The sequence below is a fragment of the Toxorhynchites rutilus genome, chromosome 1, assembly GCF_029784135.1.
Source record: "Toxorhynchites rutilus septentrionalis strain SRP chromosome 1, ASM2978413v1, whole genome shotgun sequence".
NCBI classification, from domain to species: domain Eukaryota; kingdom Metazoa; phylum Arthropoda; class Insecta; order Diptera; family Culicidae; genus Toxorhynchites; species Toxorhynchites rutilus.
This window is the reverse complement of record NC_073744.1, coordinates 115,750,286-115,774,892: the sequence shown is the minus strand read 5'-3', so window position 1 is coordinate 115,774,892 and position 24,607 is coordinate 115,750,286. Positions and strand designations below refer to the sequence as shown.

The 24,607-nt window shown below is 41.6% G+C and overlaps 1 protein-coding gene across 1 annotated transcript in view; it reads right to left on the bottom strand.

Annotated features, from left to right (window-relative positions):
- LOC129763611 (cAMP-specific 3',5'-cyclic phosphodiesterase) overlaps positions 1 to 20,645 on the bottom strand; it is a 91,835-nt gene extending 71,190 nt beyond the window's left edge. The window contains exon 1 of the mRNA XM_055762855.1: positions 20,242 to 20,645. Coding sequence (XP_055618830.1) covers positions 20,242 to 20,297 — 56 coding nt within the window. The 5' untranslated portion in view covers positions 20,298 to 20,645. The remainder of the gene's footprint in view (positions 1 to 20,241) is intronic.
- Between the last annotated feature and the right edge of the window lie 3,962 nt (positions 20,646 to 24,607).

The window sequence follows — 24,607 nt, the reverse complement described above, 5'->3', positions numbered from 1 at the left end:
ACGAGTTCGTAAAGGACAAAAACAATGTCCACTTAAAAATAAAACATCTGGGTCGTCATGGTTGCTGAACGCGAGCATAAGGAGCTGCAGATGAGAGCAGAGGGTGCTGAAAAGGCTCTGCTCGAGGCGAATGAGAAACCCGTCGAGATACTTGAGACGCCGAAGGGTCCTCTGAACACACGATCGGACAAGCGAAGGAGGGACACCCCAGGAGAAGAAGAAGAGCTGAAAAAGGCCAAGAACGATCTGAGTAACGCGAAAGGAGGTGAAAGCAGTGAATGGCGTACTGTCGATAACCAGGCAGAAAAACGCAAAAAACAGAAGGAGAAGAAGAAAAAAGTTGAGCAGGAAAAGAAGAAACTCGGACCTCGAGTGGAGCGAATCAAGGGCGATGCTTTGATCGTTGAAGTGTCAGCAGGAGTATCGTATGCAGCTATCCTTCGGAAAGTGAGAGACGATCCGGAGTTGCAGACACTGGGCGAGAACGTCGTGAAAACTAGGCGCACGCAGAAAGGCGAGATGCTCTTCGAGCTTAAAAAAGATCCAGCGGTTAAGAGCTCCGCTTTCAAACAACTCATTGAGAAGTCACTAGGGGAGGAGGCGAAGGTGAGAGCTCTCTCTCAGGAATCAACCATCGAGTGCCGGTATCTGGACGAGATCACGACTGTTGAGGAATTGAGAACTGCGTTACAGTCACAATGTGACCTTGGCGATGTGCCAATGACAATCCGGCTGAGAAAGGCATACGGTGGGACACAAACGGCCTCGATACGGCTCTCGAAACAAGCTGCGAATAAACTGGTGGAGAAGGGTAAAATAAAAGTGGGGTGGTCCGTGTGCCCGATGAAAGCTCCCCCTCGTATGGCCAAGCAAATGGAGAGATGCTTTCAATGCATGGGCTTCGGTCACCAGGCGAAAAACTGCGGTGGTCCTGACAGATCGAAATTGTGCAGGAAGTGCGGGACGGAAGGTCACGTTGCTAGAGACTGCACCAAGCAACCGAGGTGCATGTTGTGCAAGGAGGAGGACGGAAACGACCACGTCACAGGTAGCTTCAAATGTCCGGCGTACAAAAAGGCGATTGCGGGTTCGCAGTAATGGAGGTTACCCAGCTCAACCTCAATCATTGCGACATAGCACAGCAATTGTTGTGGCAGTCAACAACTGAAACTAAATGCGACGTTGCAATGATCGCAGAACCGTACCGAGTTCCTCGCGATAACGGAAAATGGGTGGTGGATAAAGCAGGGATGGCTGCAATACTAGTGATGGGAAGGTACCCCATCCAAGAAGTGGTGGAAAGCTCACAGGAAGGTTTCGTGATCGTCAAAATCAACGGAATCTTCATGTGTAGTTGCTATGCACCCCCAAGATGGTCAGCGGAGCAGTTTCACGAGATGTTGGACGTACTCACGGATAAGGTCAGCGGCCGCAAACCAGTCATCATCGGAGGAGACTTCAACGCCTGGGCTGAGGAGTGGGGAAGCAGATGCACCAACGCCAGGGGGTACAGCCTACTAGAAGCCTTCGCAAAACTAGACGTCACACTTCTGAACGAAGGCACTAGCAGCACCTTTCGAAGGGACGGCCGCGAATCCATCATCGATGTAACTTTCTGCAGTCCATCACTGGCGGCTAATACGAAGTGGAGAGTGTCGGAGGGATACACACACAGCGACCACCAGGCAATCCTGTATAGTGTCGGCCAACGGAATCCCGCAGCGGTACGGAATACAAAAACCTTTGAGCGGAAGTGGAGGACAAAGGTTTTTGACAAGGAGCTTTTCGTCGAAGCACTACGCATAGACAGCAGAACTCTTAATCTGAGCGCCGACGGGCTGGCAGGAACATTGGTGAGGGCATGCGATACAGCGATGCCGAGAAGACTGAACCCGACGAATGAACGACGTCCAGCCTACTGGTGGAACGAGACACTCAGCATCCTCCGCGCTAACTGTCTACGAGCCAGAAGAAGAGTCCAGAGGGCACGAACCGATGTAGAGAGAGAGGAGCACCGCGCGTCTTTCCGAGCGACCAGAGCCGCCTTGAAACGAGAGATACGTAGGAGCAAATCGAACTGCTATAGGGAGCTGTGTCGAGACGTCGACGCAAATCCTTGGGGTGAAGCATATCGAATCGTGATGGCGAAATTCCGTAGTTCAACGACTCCCATGGAATTATGTCCGGAAAAACTCGAGGTCATTGTGAATGGACTCTTTCCGCAGCACGACCCACCGACGTGGCCACCCACACTGTACGGTGAGGACGAAGCAGAGAACGCACAAGTCACCAACGAAGAACTCATCGCGGTGGCAAAAGGTCTAAAGTTGAAAAAAGCACCCGGCCCCGACGGAATCCCCAATGTGGCCCTGAAATCGGCGATCCTTGCTTTCCCCGACATGTTCAGGGTGGTGCTGCAGAAATGCCTGGATGACGGTCTCTTCCCTGCGGAATGGAAGATACAAAAGTTGGTGCTGCTCCCGAAACCAGGAAAGCCACCTGGAGATCCAGCGTCGTATAGGCCTATTTGTTTGTTGGATACTTTGGGAAAGCTCTTGGAAAGGGTTATTCTCAACAGACTGGTGAAATGCACGGAGGATGACCACGGATTGTCGAAAATGCAGTTCGGGTTCCGGAAAGGAAAGTCGACAGTGGACGCTATTCGGACAGTTATCGAGAAAGCTCAGGTCTCGCTTAAACAAAAACGAAGAGGCGACCGTTACTGCGCGGTGATTTTGATTGACGTGAAGAACGCCTTCAATAGTGCCAGCTGGGAGGCCATCGCCGAGGCGCTACACAGATTGAAGGTCCCTAGCTACCTGTACAGGATACTGAGGAGTTATTTCCAGAATCGGATCCTGGTATACAACACAGACAGGGGACAGATAGTGAAGAATATCTCGGCGGGAGTTCCACAAGGCTCCATCCTAGGTCCTACGCTTTGGAACACGATGTACGACGGTGTTCTAAGGCTGAAGCTACCCAGAGGTGTGGAGATCGTGGGCTTCGCGGACGACATCGTAACAACGGTAATCGGCGAGACGCTTCAGGAGGTGGAAATGTTGGCGACTGAGGCTGTAGACATGATCGGTAGTTGGATGGACAGCGTAAAGCTCCAGATGGCACATCACAAAACCGAGGTGCTGTTAGTGAGCAATTGTAAGGCAGTGCTGCGGGCAGAGGTATCGGTCGGAGGACATACCATCGTTTCGAAGCGGGCGGTGAAGTACCTCGGAGTCATGATCGACGACCGGCTGAACTTCAACCAGCACGTCGACTATGCATGTGGGAAGGCGTCAAAGGCCATCAACGTGGTGGCGAGGATCATGCCAAATAGCTTTGGCCCAAGCAGCAGCAAGAGGCGTCTCTTGGCAAGTGTATCTTCGTCGATACTGAGGTATGGTGGCCCTGCCTGGTTGGCGGCTCTGGAAACCCACCGAAATCGGAGGAAGCTGAACAGCACATTCCGACTCATGGCCATGCGAGTCGTAAGTGCTTATAGGACCATTTCGACAGAAGCTGTGTGTGTAATCGCCGGAATGATTCCCATCTGCATCACTCTGGCGGAAGATAGCGAGTGCTACAAGCGACGGGAAAGCAGAGGTATCCGGAAATTGATGAGAGCGGAGTCGTTGGACAAATGGCAGTATGAATGGGATACGGCAGAAAATGGTAGATGGACGTACAGGCTGATACCGGTACTTTCGACCTGGTTGAACAGGAAACACGGTGAAGTTAACTTTTACTTGACGCAGTTTCTGTCTGGGCATGGCTGTTTCAGGCAATATCTACACCGGTTCGGGCACGCAGTTTCACCCCTCTGTCCGGAGTGTGGAGATATGGAGGAAACACCGGAGCACGTCGTTTTTGTCTGTCCCAGGTTCACCGAAAGGCGCGAGGGGCTGCCTGCACTTCATGTCGAGAATATTGTGGAGGAGATGTGTCGCGACGAGATGATCTGGAATGCCGTGAGCAGTGCAATCACACAAATCATGTCGGAGCTGCAGCGAAGGTGGAGGGCTGACCAAAGTGCTGACAACGTCCGACGGTGAAAGGTGAACAACGGCGACGGCTGTTGCAAGAGATGGTACCTCACGAGAGTAGCTGTGACGGGGTGCGCGTTGTGTTGGAGGGCACCACCTAATCGGCTCTCCGCTGGGAAGAGAAATCCTGCGAGGGTGACTGTGACGGGGCGCGCGTCAAGTTGGAGGGCGCTTCCTAATCGGTGCACGTCTCGACAGGTAAACGGATACTGCCGCGGAGAACAGCAAAAGGCCTACCTGACAACGCCTGATCGTGGCCTGGATGGAGGAACACCGCGAACATTTCGAAGGAACGAGCATCAAGGATGAAGCCACGATCAAAATGGTGAATACCCCACGAGAGTAGCTGTGACGGAGTGCGCGTCAGGTTGGAGGGCACTGCCTAATCGGCGCTCCGTTGGGAAGAGAAATCCTGCGAGGGTGACTGTGACGGGGCGCGCGTCAAGTTGGAGAGCGCTTCCTAATCGGTTCACGTCTCGACAGGTGAGAAACCCCGCGAGGGTGGCTGTGACGGGTTGCGCGTCAAGTAGGAGGGCAATTCCTAATCGGTTCACGTCTCGACGGGTAAATTCAAAATGCCTGCGAAGAGGACATCAGCGCAGTGGAATTAAAAACGAATGGAAAGAAAAAAATATTGAGAAAAAGGGAAGGACAACGCTAGTTAGCGTTGAAAACTCGAGAAGTGCATGAGCACAGCCGCCCCCTGAAGTAGTCGCCTAGATGTGGTCCCAGGGGGAATAAGGCAACGAGTAGAGGGCTTGGTTTTTGTGGGTGCGATCCCCACTCGACGTCTGGGTTAACCCTTCCCAGGTAAGGCTGGTAGAGCGTTCCTCACCTCTTAAAAAAAAAAAAAAAAAAAAAAAAAAAAAAAAAAAAAAAACCCCTCTCTTCTCTTTTATCTCGAATGAGGGCTTACCTCAAAGTGGATATAATAAATTCCAACGAGGAATTTATATTAGTAGCGTCTTATTGATCAATTTACAGTATTTTTTTCCAGATTGTATACACGTTTCAGGATATTTTTTTTCGTAACTAGGTTTAGACTGCTTCTATCTATGCATCCGGAATCGATATTCACGATGTATGATCAATTCTTTTTGATAAGATCATACATGACGGCGCCAGTAGTTGTGTGGTTAGCGTAACAGCCTCACAATCCGATCGACCTGGGTTCAATCCCAGCTGGACTCGTTGGGATTTTCTGAGGTGAAAAATCTCTGGTTACGTCTTCCTTTGGAGGGGAAGTAAAAGAAGTTGGCCCGGCTCATGAGTTGTTGAGTCTGATAGATAAGTGGGGTCGCCTCCCTGATGTCGGTGATTGGCACTGAAGTGGCGGAAATAGGCCGACGAAAAATTGGTTAGTACTAGTGTACCAATGCGGAAAGTAAAATTAAGTTGTTCCGATGGAGTGGTGTGTTAAACCGTTGCCAAATCGTTTAACCATCGACATAAAACGCCGTTGTGACAATAGCAAATCTTGGCAAAGTTCACATGAACAGCCATATTCAAAAATATTATGAAAAAGTCACTACCCAAGTATAATGCAAACAAAAATCTCAGAATCGATACCGGATATGAAGCGGAAATGATTGTACGCCAAACAATATCTTTGAAGCTGAAATTATACCATCCTATCGACCTTTTTCCAGCTCATTATCCACCATCATCTCATTGGTGGAAGCATAATGACGGCCTCTATACCTTTGTTCTAGCAGCAGCATCTCGGCTTCTGTCTGCTCGTGGTGCAGCACAGACGAGTGGAAATCCTCTCGAAAACCCACACTAGCCTCACATCCCGACATACTTCATATGGATACGTGGCTGTGTGTGTGTGGGAAGCGCGTCCCAATCAATATCCTATTAAAGCAACAGATTGTACGACATATGTAAACATTCAAGTTCTCGCAGAGAAAAAGAACCCACCGGAGAAACAAGACTCCAGGCTCTGTTGTACTGTGTGAACATCATGGTGAGCCAGGCTCCCTTTTGTCGCTGGAACAGGAGAGCTTTCCCAAAAGTTTTACTCGTGTGTACCATTACAGATACCTGTTGAGCTGCGCCGGAAGAGCTTCACATAAAATCATAACGGAAGGACTGAAAATAACCAAAAGAAAACTTATGAAAATTCATCGATATTATGTCCGTTCCCAGTGGCCAATGTACATATAAAACATGGTTCATTTATGTAAGCTGAAGATAACAACTTGCCGTACATAGTTATATGCACGGGAAGTTGTTATGTATCTAATCATTGATAGTTTTTCCTTTGCGATGAATCAAAGCTTGATTCAAGCACTCGTTCTCATTATTATTGAACTGAAGATGTTAATTCAGAGGGCGTCACAATGTGCGGTGACCCTCTAACAAAATGACATACTTATCTGAGATTATTCATACAGCCACCGGGAGCCCAGATGCCACTTTTCCCTCTTGTAGTTCCCATTCTTCTGCTTGTTTTGTGTACAAGTTGAATATTGAATCAACACCGCCGTCGCCACCGGAGTTGATGTTGATGGAATAAAAGCATTTGTAGCAACCATTCAAAGGAAAATGAAAATCTCTACGCCCACCCAAAGAGTCTCCCTCGGTACATAATAAAAGAGACAGAAGAGAGCGGAATAAATTTCGTTTATTGGATTTCTCGGCTGGACTTCACTTGGGCGCTTGAAATCGCATTACACCCGCCGTTGGAAGCTGATTTGTTTTGATACTGCATTGATCTACCAAGATGTTCAATATATTGGCCATGAAAGTTTATCTTCACATTTCCGATTTGTAAACAGATAATATTATAGCTCGATGTTTCATTCGTCACCCAAATGCAATTCATTTTGGAAACCCATCCTCTTCCATCAAGTATAATGTACATGCTCAAGCTGTATCATGTTTATCCATCGAATCGCTTGCAGGCTCAATACAAATTGTATCCCCGACGGAAATGGAAGCAAATCAAATGAAGGATAGAGATTTCTCAGGCAAATCACATTTCTGTCCGTTCGTAGCATGCATAGTGGCATTGCTTCTTCTTCGGCACTGTTTCCCCTCCAACGCTGCAGAGCTTATCGACCATCTTTCGCGCATTGAAGAGCCCATCAACGTCACCAATGAGGTTATGATTTGAGAATCAATTCTGTCCACTCAGCCGAACACTGCCGATAAGATCTGGCGGAGGCGGTCTCGTAATTAATGTAATTGTCTCCTTTCAATATGTCGCCCGTGCATAATAATTTGCCATCCTTGGTTAATTAGTGTCATCAGGATCATTTTTGGGAGATGCGCAGATTTGTGTAATTTGGGTCCTTAGATTGTGATGGGATCATCCTTCAACAACAAACTATCATTATAATTATTATTATTATTACTAATAATCATAATTAAACAAACACAGAGAAAACGAAAAAGAAAAGAACAAATCGTTCTTCTTGAAAAAATAAAACAGGGATGTTTTCTTTGTTAACAATTGTTATTAACCCAGGACTATCCCATTGAGTTTCCCTCATATCAATATATTTTAACATAGGACTATGTCAATGATTTCTGTATAGGAGGGTCACTCGAAGAAAAATGTAACGAACCATTAAGAGATTTCGAACGCATATTACTCAAAATCGTTATTGCGACATATGTTGTGTTATATGCCATTAGACCGGAATTTTTTGCTTGAAACACGAACAGAAAATATAGTAAAAAAGTTAAACAATTTGATGATTAAAATGGGTACGTTTTGACGTAGAACTACGTCTTTCATTAAGGATGCCAAATCAAAAAACAGGTCACGTTTTTATGAAATAAAGTTAACGTTAATAACTATTTATGCTGCGAACAGATTTTGACGATTTGCATACCAATCGACTAATACATCTGTTTCTGCCCGTTTCCAACTTATTTGGTATAAATGGGCCATTCCTGATTTGAAACCACACCCCTTCTCATTTGGAGGTTTCCGGAGTAACATCGTTGCCGGTGAGCGTGAATGAATGGATTGTCATTTTAAGACAATAGTATGGAGAAGTGTTTCTTTCCACAAGGGCTCTTCTCAGAGCAAGAGGCGAATGAACTGAAGAAGTTTTGGAAACAACGTATCTTTCATTAAAATATGAATTCAAATCCCATTAGGAAAACCTCCGAAGTAATAAACAAGCTAATTGAATGATATAATCGGTAGTTCCACGTCAATAAATCGGTCGTGTTCTAAGCACAACCCCTTACAATTTTTTTCGATTACACTAACCATTCGCTTTCCTTCCCGACGCAAAGAGTAATCTTTTAGCCTGCAATTCGGCGTTAGCTCACAATGTGAATCGATGCGTATCACGAGTTATTTTCCATTTTTCGGACAAAAAGACATTCATAAGTTGGTAGATCAATTGAGGGATGATCTTGGAAGATGGTTTTACTCTATTATCCCCAAAGTTCAATCAATTCGTCTTTAATTTATGTGGTTGTGTTCCAGGATGTCATGATATCGAGCATATTGTTTGGTTATAAAAAAAAGCAATCAATGAATTAAACTGAACTGATTTAGAAGTTCAAAAGGGTATACTCACGCATATCATATTATGTGTACACTTTTGAACAGAATGTGGTTCCGGATTCCACCATCTAACACCTTGAGCAACTTTCAGGCAAGTTGGATAACTCCCTGTAGACAACATTCTATTGAATATGTCTGAAAACATCCTTGAGAATGTAATTGAATTCCTTTTTATGACACTTATTGTAATGGTATCAGGACCGTAACTCCTATTGCTGTTCAATTCATTTATAGTCAACAAGACCTCATTTTGGGTTGAGGGCTACAAAAATATAGCATTTCGGACGTGTTGGGGATTCATAAACGAAATGCTGTCATTATGTTTAGGGATTTCACTAGACAAGTGAGCTCCAATGTTTGAAAAATATTTATTGAAGTTGTTGCATACTTCGTTGTCGTTTTCAGTTTCCTTACCATCCTGAATGAGGCATAAACTCCGCCTGCGATGGACTGAGCTCTATAGTAGTATGCGCGAAAAAGAACCTGAAACTATTTATTGAGAACCAGAGCAGCGGGTCCAAAGCCTCTAAGGAGGATGGTTGTAATAGCTGTTATCCTTGGTTATTATGGAAAGAAAGAAATCCTTATCACATCACTCACCACAGTGAAACCTGATTCTTATCTCCCTCACTAACAACTATCCCTTACTTGATAATCGTTAGAGAACCATGCTATAGAGGCGAACCTTCTGGCCTACAGGCGTTGAATATCGTACTAACATTCCTTCCCTTCCCCTGGTGACTGTGAGGGCGTGGCCGGCGTCGTTATTGACTATTTAAAGCTCGATTCACCGAAACATGCACAATGGGAATGATTTGCTGCTCCCAAGAGTCATTCGATGTGTTCTTTGTGCAATTTCGCTGGTTCAGGTCAATCACGGAGAGCAAATACGATGTGTACAGTCTACCCAAGCTCAAGCTCAAGCTCCTTACTATCATGAACGAGTCATATTTTCTTTTTCTCTTTGGAGCATCCTAAAATGAAATTCATTTTTTTCCTCATTCTAGATTGGTTCGTCGTGGTCCCGTGGCCGAGTAGTTGGCGTCACACCTAGCATAACGGAGGTTCGGGTTCGATTCCCGTTCTGGTCGGGGGATTATTCGTCAAAGAAATTTCCTCCGACTTGTACTGTGGTCACGCGTATTCTAGAGCTTGTCACTCGGAATGCATTCAAGGCGTATTATATGGCATAAAAATCTCAACTAAGTACAAATAAAAATGACCCAAGTATTAATACTTTGAGACGGCGAGGCTCCTCTAGGAATGTTAGAGGCATTTAAGAAGAAAAAAAAGGAGATTGGTTCGTGTTTTGTAACATTTTTTCGAAGAATGTTTTTTTTACAGTTCCTACTTTTATGAAAACCGCTAGACCTTCAGCGGATACATCCCTGCAAGAAAAAAATGTTCTGTGTCCAACAATATAATAGCGACAACAAAATTCGGCTTTAAGCCAAGTCTCACCAATCACTATTACATCTATGGACACGTCAAACTGACTTAGAAAGAAATTTTATTGATTTTGGCTTCAAGACTCAAAGATCCCAAATATTTAATTGATATGTCGAATAATTGAGTTGCATTTTCGTCGTGTGTAACGGGAGTGCCCATAAATATAGCGTTTTTTCATTAATTACTCTATTTGTTAAGTCTGTTATAAAAATTTAAAAAAAACTCATAAAAAACATAAAAATGCCAGGGCAGGAAAATGTCGCACCGTGTTTTTTACTAGGTTTTCACTACGATTGGGCGATTTTCAGAAGACGATCTTCTCCATTTCGATTTCCGATTTTTTGGATCGATTCATTGTACCCGGAAAAATCGTGAAGATCGATCTTTCTCCTTCGATTTTTTTCGATCCTTATAAACATAATGATTACATTTGGATAGCTTTCGATGATGTAAAATTAGTGTTCGTCAATAGGATTGGGCGATCTTGGATCGATATTTACAAGATCGATCTTTTCCGCCCTTATTTCCGATTTTTCGGATAGATTATTCCTACTCCAAAAAAATCGCGAAAATTTATCTTTTCTTTTCGATCTTTTCGAACATTTGGTCGTAGAAAAAAAACTCGTTAATTTGTTTTTCAGTGAACATTAATTTCAATCTCACGAAAAACCACTTGACAAATTTTATAAACATTGGATCCCTTCCAAGGTTGTAAAATTAGCGGTCGTAAATTTAGGAGAAGTAGTTTTGTAAGTATGGTCATTACAAAATAAGCGATCACAAGTTATGTTTACACCATCACATTCACTAGGCTGATAGTGAAAAATAAGGCAAGATGGGATAGTGATATCAGGTCCAGATGAAGCGTTCTTTTCTAGAACTGGAACTATTACCAAGATTTCGATTAAATGCAAGACATATGATACAATTTGATTCAACGGGATTATTGTCGGCGAAGTTCTGGATGAATATCAGTTGTTGAATTCCCAATAATAATTTTAAACTAATTTATTTAGTTGAATAATTCCATGACGGTTCAAGATAAAATCCCTGGAAATGCATGTTTTCTGGGCTTCAATTTTGTGACCTTTATTTTGAGAATCAAACCTTAGATGTTTGAATAGAACTATGAAATGTTTATTCCATTTTTAAAGAAAAGACAACAAATGCCTTTTTCCAATTTATTTACTTGTTCTATAGTAAATAAATTGGAAAAAAAAGTCATTCGATTTTCCAAAGATCGATTCCTTAGTACCGATTTAATCAGTGAATCGATCCCTGTGCCGTGTAAAAAATCGATCCAACAAGATCGATTTTTTTCTAAAGATCGACCAATCCTAGTTTTCACTCAATTTTAAAATGTCTTCACAATGTTGCATGTTTTTACAGTTGTTGTAACAAAAACTTTTTTTATTCTTACATATGCCCGTTATGCGATGTATAAACAATTTGTAAACATGTATATCGACTTACTGGCAAACAACCATTTTTTAAATCGAATTTTAGTATTTGAGATGCATTTTTCCAGTATAGACCTTCAATTTAACTTTAAAAAAATATTAAAATTCAAATAATTTTCTGTAAGTCACTCATAGAATACATTTATGTAGGAGATCTTGTTTTTTTATCCAAAATATGTATTTTTATCAAGGCTGAGCAATTTGACATTTTGACAATTTTTTTATCATCTATGTTAGTAATATGTAACCGATTACACGCGACTGGCTCGAGGTTAGTATTACAAGTGTTCTCATAATTGGGATGTTCCAGTCTCCAATGCTCTGTACGTGTACCCGACACGGGATACCTCCTATTGGGATGCAGCTGACCATTAATCAGCAACGCCTCCCTAGTCTGTAACCCATATCTAGCGTGGTGCGTGGGGGATATCCAATTGTCTGCCTTGTGCTCTCAGTGCTCTAGAGAGCTGAGAGCGAGCAGCATGGAACCGGATACACGACCAGACAATATGCTCGATGTCGTGGTAGCCATAGCCACAATCACACAGATGGTTTGCTGCGAGCCCAATGCGATTGAGATGCGCGTTTAGGTTGTAGTGATTGGTCATAAGCCGAGATATCACGCGAATGAAATCACGACCTACATTCAATCCTTTGAACCATGCACTTGTCGAGACCTTAGGGATAATCGTGTGTAACCAGCGACCGAACTCATTTTCACTTCACATGCGCTGCCAACTTACGAGCGTGTACTGGCGAGGAATGTGGAATAATTCATTATAAGCAATTTGCCTTTCAAAAAGTATGCCTTCTGATGCGCCCACCTTAGCTAGCGAATCTGCTTCCTCATTTTCCGGGATAGAGCAATGAGAGGGAACCCATGCTAAGGTAATCTTGTATAATTTTACGAACAAAACATTCAATAGATGTCTTATTCTTGTTAGGAAATTAGATCAGTGTTAATCAACTTTCATGAAGCGGATTATCTCTATTGAGCTGAGATTGTCCAAAAAAAAATAATGGTCGATGGGCAGTGTTTCAATGATCCCTAGAGCATAGTATATCGCACCCAGCTCAGCGACATACACGGAACAAGGATCTTTGAGTTTAAAAGAGGCACTAGAATTTTCATTGAAGATGAAGAAGCCAGTGGACCCGTTTATGAATGAACCGTCGGTAAAGAAATTTTTTTTCAGATCTAACTTTCCCATATTTTGCCGAAAATATCGGCGGACTGAAATCGGAGCGTAGATGATCTGGGTTTCCATGGATTTTTTGTCGCATGGACAGATAAAAAATGACAGAGGAATTGCAAAAGTATGGGAAGCAAACTAGGTTGGAGATGCCTGGTGAAGGGTGGACGTTGTGGGTAAGGTACTCATGGTATAAAGACATAAAACTAGACTGAGTAGTCAATCACCAATGGATTCATGATCTTTGCAACAAATGAGAAATCTGTAAGATAATTCTGTGAACTGAAGAGTAAGCGGAGATACTCCTGCCAAGATTTCGAGACTCATCGTATGTGTCGAATGCAAACACCCCATGACTATACTCAGGCAACAATATTGTATCCTCTCCAGCTTGAGAATATGAATCCTGATCGGAAGCAAAAACTGCCATATTCTAACACTGATAATATCGTTGTTTTGTACAACTTAATGAGGTCTCCTGGATGGACAGTTATTGTTTGGAGAAATTTGATTCTTTTCTGGCATTTCTGTTTCAGATACGCAATGTGTCTTCCCCAGGTACATTTAGAATCAAAATATACACCCAGGTATTTGAAAAACATAGAGTTCCATATCATTGACGTAAAAACTATACAAGAGGGGGCGCTTAGGTTTCAGTAGGCCCATAAAGCTGTAACAAGAAAATTTCGAGCTGCCATGAAAGAAAATCATGTGCTTTTCTGTCAGTAAATTGTACAGGAAATTATTGAGAATTGGTGAAAGTCCACGATTGTGAAGCTTCTCTGAGAGAATTTCCATGGAAACTGAATCAAATGCCGCTTTGATATCAAGAAAAATAGAAGCCATTTGTTCTTTACGAGCAAATGCAATTTGAATTTCAGAAGATAGCAGCGCTTGTTTTTGAGCCACATCGATTTATAAAAAGTTTCGCACTAATTTTCGCTAATTTTGGAAATATTAAGTATGCACATTTTAAGTCTCAAATAGCTGATATCTCCACATCCGCAAAGTTGGGGGATTTGTGAGAGATTGCCGCCAACTCCAAGACCAATTGGGACGAAATCCGTCCATAAGTTTGTTAAATTACGAACCACAAATTTAAACAATTTGCGTCCATTTTGTGTCCAAATAGAGTTTTCCATGGAAAGGACGAAGGTAGACATAATCGTGCGCTATACATAAACAAAAGATGAATACATTAATTGTTTCGTTGGAAATAATCGAGCAATGGTCCGTCCGCAAATCGTTGGCATCGACTAAACGTTCAACAGCAGTATCATTAGCCGTACAAAGTGAATCAGGTGCAGTTGTTCTCTTTTTTTCTCACGCCAACCAATTCAACAGATGCGCTCTCGGTCGTCTCGTGCTTCCCCCATTGTTGTGCCCATATACAAGCCACTCTCGTTCAGTTGCACTAGCGGCTCATGTTTGCATTATATATCAGGCTAAGTATACACAAGCGATGCATCAAATGCACTTCGCATTGCTCTCTAGCTCCCCAGCTGGTCAGTCTTCGCAAACGTCATCGACTGCATATATTCGTGTGTTTATGCATACATACTTTTGTATCTGGAACGCTAGTTGATTGGAGCTCTAATTGAATGAAACGATTGCCTTCTAATGAATGCATACGAAAACAATGCATTAGCATAACTATTAATTTTCTCCAGTTGCATTGTTTTAGGATTGTTATTTTTCGTGAACTTCCAGTTTAAGTAGAGGAAATTGATGAACGAAAATAATTCCGCACGATAGCAATCAGTGCAAAGTACATATAATTCGTTAAATGCACGCCCCCCGGGGGCAAACTTCAGACGTTCGTCATTTTTGCCAATTTCTGTAGTAAGCAATTCGAGAAAAAGATTTGCTGATACCAATGTCACATCGAATCTCACGTGAGATGAATCAATTTATAATTTCCTGGATTAATTTCCTCCAGGATTAAAAAAGCTTATCTAAAGCATAGTTTATTTTTTATATGCCACGTTATCTGAACGTTATAGTGCGCCTGGTAACTGGCAACTGAGAACGCTCCAATCCCAACTCTCCGGATTATGGATTTCCGGTTCCCATTTTGATTGAATCTCTTCCTACGCTTTTTACACAATGCGTTTCCTGTGCCGAGCGCAAGTTGTTCTATATTATACCAAACCGTTGCTTTCACGGTTAGGTAATAGGATGAATGATAATACAGCTTGGATCCTTTCGTGACGACAAGATGTTATTTCATTTGTATTGTAGATCTAAAATGGGGAACAAACAGCGCTGATTATTCGGACATCATGCAACATGAAGCAAAAATCAAATAATGTTGGTGTATTATTGGTAATTCAACGTTGGATTTGTTTGCCTCAAAAATATGTTCAACACTTCGTTCATTTGAATAGCAATATGTTCAACTTTAAAACTTTGGCTCTACGGCAAGTCATTCTCATCAATATAGACTCTGGAATTTATACGAGCTATTCAACAGAAAGCGACGAGTTTGTGTGTTGCGGAGATTAGAAGAGGAGTTTTGAAAGCGCCAGAAGCTTCGAAATTTGAGGGTCTGGGTATTTTTTCTGTGGGATGGAGTGGAATCCTCGTGAAAATCGAGGGGATAATGACGGCATATTCCTATATCGACATCCTGCAGGAAATTTGGGAGGTTTCGCTTATTCAGACGGACCTTGAAGAGAAATTTGTATTTCAGCAGGACAATGACCCGAAGCATACTGCCGAAAAGTTTTGTTTCCGATCTTGTCTAATTACACCGCTGGAATATCCTCCACAAATTAGTGTGCGATTATCCATGCCAGAGTTGACAAAACTATTGTTACCAACAAAAATAACTATTTTGAAGCCCTGTAGCACGACTGGGAAGAGCTGGATATACAGCAGCTACAAAACCTGATGGAGAGCATGCCGAAGCGCCTGCAGCTGATCATGAGGGTCAAAGAAAAACAGATTAAAGTTTTGCCAAAAATGCTTAAAGATTATTTTGGTAGATGCGAAAGTAAGCGAGACACATTGAAAGCAAAGTTTTTTTGAGCTTTCAAAATATTTCGATCTGGTCTTTGAATTCAGAAACATTACCTTTGATCAACCAGCGCACGGCAGTTTAGAACCTTGTTCCGTTTTCGTTTTTAGTTATAAGGTACATCTACCCTACTTTTCTTTTAAAAATCGAAATACTAGGAGTCTATAATCTGAAGTACTTTCACACGTCAATACTGTATTTTCCTGTATTTTCAAGTTCCGAGTATTGTTTTGGAACAACTAAAAATGAAGACTGTGAAAATAGAAAACTTCCTGCTTTTGCTTTCGTATTATTGGAATCGGAATCCAACTCGGTGGCTGTGAGCAGACCAACGACCGCAAAGAGTTAACTTTTTTTCGAAATTGCGAAAACATATTAAACGAAAACTGTGTCTGATGTTGATTTTATATCAATTCTTTACTTACATAGCAAATATAGGGTTGGGGAAAAAGAAATGTCGTATTTCTGATCGAAATTTGACGCTTCATTTAACATACTTAAAATTATCCAATTTAAGTCAAATATGCGCCGTTTTGTTCGCAAACTTGTTGCCATTTAGAAGACAACTTGATTATCCTCCCATTATAAAAAACCCCCCTCCTTATTTGCAAAAAACTCAGACAGCCAGTTTTCGCAAGCCTCTTTTGAGGCCAACTTAGTATCACCAAGAGCGTTTTGCATCGACCGGAAGAGATGATAATCACTTGGAACCAGGTCCGGACTATACGGTGGGTGCAATAGGTGCAATAGGACATCCCATCCGAGCTCCCGTAGCTTCTGGCGGGTCATCAAAGATGTGTGAGGGCGAGCGTTGTCCTGGTAGAAAACAACACCATTCCTATTGATCATTTCTGGCCGCTACTCAATCGCCTGCTTCAAACGGTCAAGCTGCTCACAGTAGAGAACCGAGTTGAGGGTCTGGCCATAGTTGAGCAGCTCATAGTGGATGATTCCCTTCCAATCCCACCAAACACACAGCAAAACCTTCCTGGCCGTCAATCCGGGCTTGGCGATGGTTTGGGCCGGCTCGCCGCGCTTCGACCACGACTTTTTTCACTTTAGGTTGTCGTACGTGATCCACTTTTCATCACCTGTCACCATCTTCTTCAAAAATGGGTCGAGTTCGTTCCATTTCAGCAGTGCATCGCAGGCGTTGATTCGGTTTAAAAGATTTTTTTTGCGTCAACTCGTGTGGCACCCATACATCCAGCTTTTTTTTAAATCCAATCTTCTGCAAATGGATCCAAACGGTTTTATGGTCTATACCCAGTTCCTGGCCAATCGATTGAGTACTCACATGCCGGTCTACTTGGATGATTTCAACGATTTTATCGGTTTCCACGACGATTGGCCTACCAATAGGGGTGTATCTTCGACAGCCACTACCTCCTGATTGGCGTTAACGTTCCCTGTGGAACTTTTGCCGTCTCAACCTATGAATTAATGAGCGTCATTTTATTAATATTCAGTTGAGATTTCTTAAGCCAAATAACATGCCTTGAATGTAATTCTGAGGGGCAAGCTCTAGAATACGCGTGACCGCAGTGCAAGTCGAAGGAAATTTCTTTGACGAAAAATCCTCTGGCCAGAACGGGAATCGAACCCGAACACTTGGCATGATAATGTGAGACGCTAACCACTCGGCCACGGGTGCACAACACACAGCCACTACACCAGAACGAAATCGATCAAACCAACGCTGTGCTGTGCGAATCGTTACAGTATCGGGTCCATAAACTACACGATTTTTTTCGGCCGCCTTCGTTGCAGTTTCACCTCGCAGGTAGTAAAAACGTAAAATAAGGCGAATTTCTTGCTTGCTGGACTCCATCTTTGACGCGCTATAACTTGAGACTGAAAAGGACAATCACAACACTGTCAAAACGACACTAGTAGCACATATCGTCGTCTTTAAATAGCCGTATAGTATAACCCGATGTGATAAATACAACACATGATATGTTTAAGTGTTGCCATATATTGACAATATACGACATTCCTTTTTCCCCAACCCAATATGTTGAATTCAATTGAATTCGAAAATTGTTTCATTCAATCAATAATTCAATCAATACAAACAAATTATTATTAAGCCAGCGGTAGTCTTACGTCAACCTTGCGGTTATATCATAGATATCCATATAACCATTTTTATTTTGTTATTGATTGGAAAAAAAATAAAAGTAGTCTTCAAAGATTCAAACGTCACGCGCGTGGCACAGATATAAAGGATATAAAGTAAAAGTTTTTCTGTGAGCCGGTCTAGGAACTAATCCACGTTAAATTTCGATCCTGTCCACGTTAAATTTCGGACACTTTTCTTCCAGTGTAGTTTATGAAATATTTCACTAATCATTGAAATATTTCACTTACATGACAGCTGAAACCCTCCTCTTTATTTCGATGTCCAACATGTTTACATTCTTCTTCAGTTTGGTAAAATGGTGTCGAATCAAGTGGAAAAAAAAGCTTTTTTTTATCTGTATTATAGTGACTTTCAACTCATTTGGCTGGTTCGTCACTTTTACTTTCATTTTTGGAAGAATGTCGGGAGTGAGAATTGAACTCGTGACCTTTAGCGTGAGAGGCATGGATGTTACCACTACGCCAGATCGCCTCCCTTGCCAAAAAGCTAAAACTGCCGAAGACTACCGTTTTTAGTGTGTGTAAATCGTTTGACCAGCGCTTAACTGTGGATCGGAAGCGGAACAAATAGAAAAGTATGCTCCCGACCGAAAGGTGGTTGCCATTATTGAGAAACATCCCAACCTTTCAGTTAGAAATGTGGCTCGAAAGGTTGGAGAATCAAAATCATATGTACAAAAAGTGAAGCAGAGGCATGGACTGAAGGCGTACAAAGTGAAAAAGGTGCCCAATCGTGATAATAAGCAAAATTTCACTGCAAAAAGCCGTGCTAAGGTGCTCTACACCCAGTTTTTGCAAAAATGTTCATGTACCATAATGGACGATGAAACTTATGTTCTCGAAGACTTCAAACAGCTTCCGGGTCTCGCTTTTTATACTGCAATGCGAAGGAATGCCGTAGCCGAGTGTTTCCGGACCAAGAAGCAGTCTAAATTCCCCAAAAAGTACTTGGTTTGGCAGGCCATATGCAGTTGTGGCCGAAAATACAAATCTTTCGTCCCTACCGGCACTATCAACAAAGATGTCTACGAGAAGGAATGTCTCCAGAAGCGGTTGCTACCATTCATAAGAAGCTACGACTCTCCAGCGTTGTTTTGGCCAGATTTGGTCTCTGGTCACTATGCAAAATCCATCCTGGAATGGTATAATGCATATGAGGTCTAATATGTGCCGAAAACAGCAAATCTACGAACTGTCCAGAACTTCGCCCAGTGGAAAAGTACTGGGCTCTGATTGAGCGTAAACTATACGAAACTAAGAACAAAGTGAATGGCATTAATGATTTCAAGAGGAGATGGAAAAGCGCCGCCGCCGGCATATCTTAGGTACTGTACGGAACCTAATGGCGGATGTTCCCAAGAAAGTTCATGAATTTTACAGACAACGTAATTAAAATCGAAGTAAGCTATCCTTGTTTTAGATATAAGTCTATTTTACTGATACAAACATTCGGTTTGTTGTATTACGTGAATTTTTGGTTTACTGGCATCATCTTGGTGTCCGAAATTTAACGTAAACAGGCGTTATTTGTAAAGGAAAATTTCTCGACTTGGATATTCACAATCAATCCAAAACAAAGCTGGCGACTTGTGCTTCGGTGGACCAATTGGCTACAAGATTCTTGTCGGGACTGTATCGACTCTGTGGTGGACAAGACTGGTTATTTGCTTGTTCTTTTTATTTTTTTGAAATTGCCAATTGCAAAATACTATATACGAATTTATATCTGTAAATAAAATCCGTTCTTTTTTTTTTGCTAAACTTGTTTCAATGCTGAGAAAAATAAATTATCTTTTAGATAACTCGGGAAATATACGGCCACTTTCAATGAAATGGTTACAATACGTATAAATGTATTTCGCAGTACGTATGAATACGCTTACAATACGTATAAATCTATTTTCTAAGGCGTTGCGTAGCGGTTTTTCAAAATTCATAGATTTTTCAATGGCGGCTTTGTGAGCTTTGTGTGTTTTTTTAAATTTTTGTGGCGCTACTTAAATAAAAATGAAAATAACAATGAAAATGGTTCCCGGAAATAATCGCTCCGGAAAACAACTGCGGACCTTGCTAAAGGATCGTATCCTATGTTTCAAACTAACCGGGCAATCAGGGAAACACAGGTTTGCGTGCGAGAGACCGTCGCTTCCGAAGGCGGGTCGGTGGTCCATTGGTACATTTGTTTTTTGAAATAAATGATATTTGAACGTAGTTTTGAATGTCATAAACTAGCTGGTTAATTGGTAACAAGTCGGTAATCAGACCTAATTACAATGTGATATCAATGATAATTAAATTCATTATAGTAAAAATAAACAACAATGCAGTTGATCCAAATAATTTAAGTCAAAAACAACAACTCTCTGCCTTCAACACAGTTCTTCAATAAATCACTTACCTAACTTTAACTGTTCTAGAGCCCCTTCGAGCGCCCCACTTGCGGTCAGGCAACATCCTTCAGAGCACAGATGGAAATCTTTCCCGGCCACAGAATAACAAACTTTCTTCTAACTTCTCTCATATAATTGTTACGCGCACTCAAACTCTGTTTAGAAACATTATTTCACGGAAGTATGCTCAACAACAATCACATCTTTCACGCAGAATAAAGGATATCACTCAGAAAGGATTATGCAATGTTGTATTACGCTTTTATCAGGGAGAAAGCAATGTGCGTTGTCCGGATCCGTCAATCCGCATCCCCGTCGAAGAGGTTTTGTTTTTCCGAAGCCATTTATCCACTGGCCGCGCCGTCCGTGTCAACTTTTCGGGACCCAGTCGCAAATCAAACTGAACGAACGATGCAAATTAACGAGTCTCGGTGGGAAAAATAAATCCGAATGCATTTATTCTTTATAATTGCACGCTCCGAAACGTTGAATTATCGCGCGGGTGCGGCTCGAGCGTTCGAATGGATGAAACGAGAAGATCATAGAGAAGATCAGCCACATAGAATTGCAGTGTAATTTCCGAATACACAATATTTGTGTGGGTACACGGTCTCGTCATAGTTTTCCGGTTGTCTAGTGAGCTTGCACACCCACTGGAGTGGATCTGTTTGTTAAAATTTCCAATCAATTTGATTTCGAGTTGGGGCAATTATATGTCAAATTGGGACGAAACCACGATAACGGAAAAAATGGAAGTTTCGTCAACTACGTCCCTGTAACTATTCAAACTATGAGCTACGTTTACATGGTGCAATCAGACATGAAACTGAAATGAACTTCGTTACGCACCTGATGGTTGTGAACGGAATAACATCGTTCAGATTATATCTGCGAGCTGATAAGCTGAAAAATTCGGAGACACTTGGGAGTGATTATCTTCTCGAATTTGTTATGTTGAATTCCAATCGTCATTAACTGTGTCGTGTGTTCCTCCTACACCTCATCGATGATCAAGCAGCTTCTTTTCTGTGTACAATATACAAATCAGTTGAGGTGTTTCATTCATGTAATTAACTCCTCTGTCCGGCAATCTACAGCAAAATACTACGGTTGTGTTTATTTTTCCCTGTCGGACCATTGGACTCGGAATTCACATACGACGAAGAAACTAATTTGCAATTCATTGTACACATTGCGTATACAATTTTTGAATATCCCTCCTGTTTACTAGCGGGAAGTGCAAAGAACACAATTAACGGTCAATCCTCTGGGCTCGTAATTAACACCCAACGTTCCCCCCTCTCTGGTGTGAATTGAGCGCAGGCTCCTGGAAAACTCGAATTACGCAAAAACATTGCTGCCCGCGAGTAAATGAGTTTCACTCCGAACTTTTGCTGATTTATTTAGGTGACTGTCAACCAGATGTTATTCATTTTTGTTTAAATGACATCCGTTTTGGTTGAACAGAAAAATATTGACAGAAATAACTGCAAATCTACAGAGCGAGTATAGTCTTTGTTTTCCTTGCCAGAAAAAATATGCGAGCTACTGAAAACACATAGGAAATAGAAAATGGAATTGCCAAAAATTCACAGAAACCAAAGGAGATTATTCAGATCGCTATCGGCTCCACAAGCTGTCTACGGCGGAAACTAAATACGGTTGAAACAGTTCATCTGTTGTTTAGTACGATTATTGTTGCTTATTAATCTGAATAACAGAGCTACATCTTGCACTAATTAGCACAAAACAACAAAAAGACAAATGTTTTAGTATCCCGAATATTCTGGCTTTGAAGCTAATCTGACCGATAGAAAGTTCTATTTACGCCCATTTCATACTTTGTTGGGTTGTCTGGAATGTTCGTACCGCTACTGATGACGACAGGACTCTGATCAAACATAATACTCAGTACACGACAAGTAGACTAGCAGATGCACTAAATACATCAAGATCTTTTTTTATACCAAAAACATTGAATGGATGGCATCTCCTTCTGCGACTCGTTTAGCTTTATAAACGCAGTGAAAACACGCCGTTTTTGGAGCGAAATGTGACAGTTTATGAAAAACGGATAAGTTACAATGTTGTGAGAGAATGATTTTTTTTGGGAAAGCGAAATAAACCATCATTAGCTACCCCAAAACCGTTCTCCATCCGAAAAATGTCATGCTCTGCGTATGGACGGAGTGAAAAAAATGGAGGGATTCTATCCGAGACACGAACACTTAGGACGTAGGACTACGCAAACTTTTTTTTGAAATTTGTTGGTTTATCATTTCGGATATTTGCGAATACGTCGAAATTTCATAAATAACTCTTTAGTAAAAAGTTCCAGGAACCCTGAAAAAGTTTAATGGCTTGCGTGGTTTTGTAGAATCATTCTTTCTTGCCTTTGCGAGAACAATATACTAATTGGTCATATGTCGCAATTTGTTTCTTTATATGAATACACGCATTGCACTGAGTATTTTAAAGAGAATAAACTTCCGTGCATCAAACACGCGTATAACAGATGCACACAGTTTTTTTTATTAAATTCGTTTATTTTTACAGGCTCAGTTACATAAGTTTAAAGGAGCCGAATTCTTAATTATATTTTTATTACTATACATAAAATTTTTATTAAAACTAAGGTAAATAAGGTAGAAAACCGATTACTCGCGGTCTACTCGAGTTTAGAAGGGTGACATTTTTTTTCCAGGAAAAGGATGGGATATAAGGGAATTGTTACAATAATGATAATATCACACACTCAATTCTTAAATCTATTCGTATATCTATTGTGTATTTACATTTCAATTTATTCTACTGTTTGTAGCAAGGGGACCAAATATGCACAGTTGCAGCGATAAAAATGAAACATCGCGAGAATGACCGTTTATGAAAAAACGTTTCTCGACTCTCGGTCAAAACCGTCAACAAAGCTAGGAGCTTGTTGCATCAGAACAGAGCCCAAGAGCAATTACGAATGGCAACTAAAAGTATCGAAGGTGTGCTATTCACATGTACGGGAAATGAACAAGTTCAAAGTTTCACGCAACGAAGCAAGCAACACACACAAAGCCAAACACTGATGACCTACAATTATTTGTACTCTTTTCTTTTTCTCGCCGGCTTTGCCTGCTCGGATTGTTGTGTTAATTGGAATTCCAGACATCTGGAAGTGAAATATTCGCTAGCGTTCACAGCTCGAAAGGAAACATAAAACACAAAACGAGCAGAATAAACGACCTTTGTTGTTTCTGGCACAGAAAATTCTGAGAGTTTTCCTCAGAGGAAATGCAATAATTATACGCTAGCGACAGCTTACTTACTATGCAAGGGTGGAGTTTATTTCGCAAATATTCTCTTTTCGCTATCCCCCTTCGTTGTTTCTATTCAAGCGACTGCATAAGTCGCCCGTTATTGACAGCTCTGTTCAGGAAAGCACACAAACGAACAGAACAAATGTATGGGGAAATGAGAAAGCTTGAAAAAAGTGAAAAAGGAATTTAAAAAAGTTATGATGTTCGTGAAATTTTCTGATAACAAACTAGATCATTCAATGCCACGTAAAAAGTAACAAACATTCGAGCTTAAATGAATATCTGTATCGGAAATGTAGAATTTTGTACTAAAAAACGTCATATGCGAGAAGTTTGATTGCTTTTTTCTTTCTAAACAACTGTACCGACTAAAATTGATACATAACAATACTTCAGAGTATCGCGTTTACATTCCCTCTCGCGACGCAGCATGACTGACGTGCAAACCACAGGTAGGTAGTTTTAAACATCATTTGTTGCTTATTTTTGTTGTTATAATCTAAAAAAAGCACCCGACGGTTGTCGAGGAGTGAGGCATAGTAAGAATATCAGAAACGAGGTATCTTCTTATTCTGAAAATAATCCGCCATTCGCCGTCTATTGTTTCAAACGTTTCAACTGCTACCACCCCAACATCCGTATTGAAAATTGATACTACATAAGAAGAATCATTAGATACAAGTCTTTCAGCTCTTAATGCGGCATAGTGAATTCAGGTTTTCAACCCGGATCGAACGATTCACTCTGTTGTTATGTGACAAAATACACAGAGGTTTAGTTATCGAATCTTTAAAGAATGTCAGTACTCTACGAGAAGTCTTATTTTTGTCTCAGTTATACTGTAATATCCGTTGCGAATCCTTTCAACCGATCCTTCTAAGGAATTTCGTCTTTGCGAATATTGTCGTCAGTGGCGAATTCGTCACATTGCTCGATTTTGTAGTCTGTGTTAGCGGAACACCTACCGGTCTGTACAAATGTGTGCGAATTATGATCTCTCGTTCGTAGCCACTTGGTTGCGCGTTCGTTTACTAAGCGATTGATCGTGAGTTCAAACTCAGGGCCC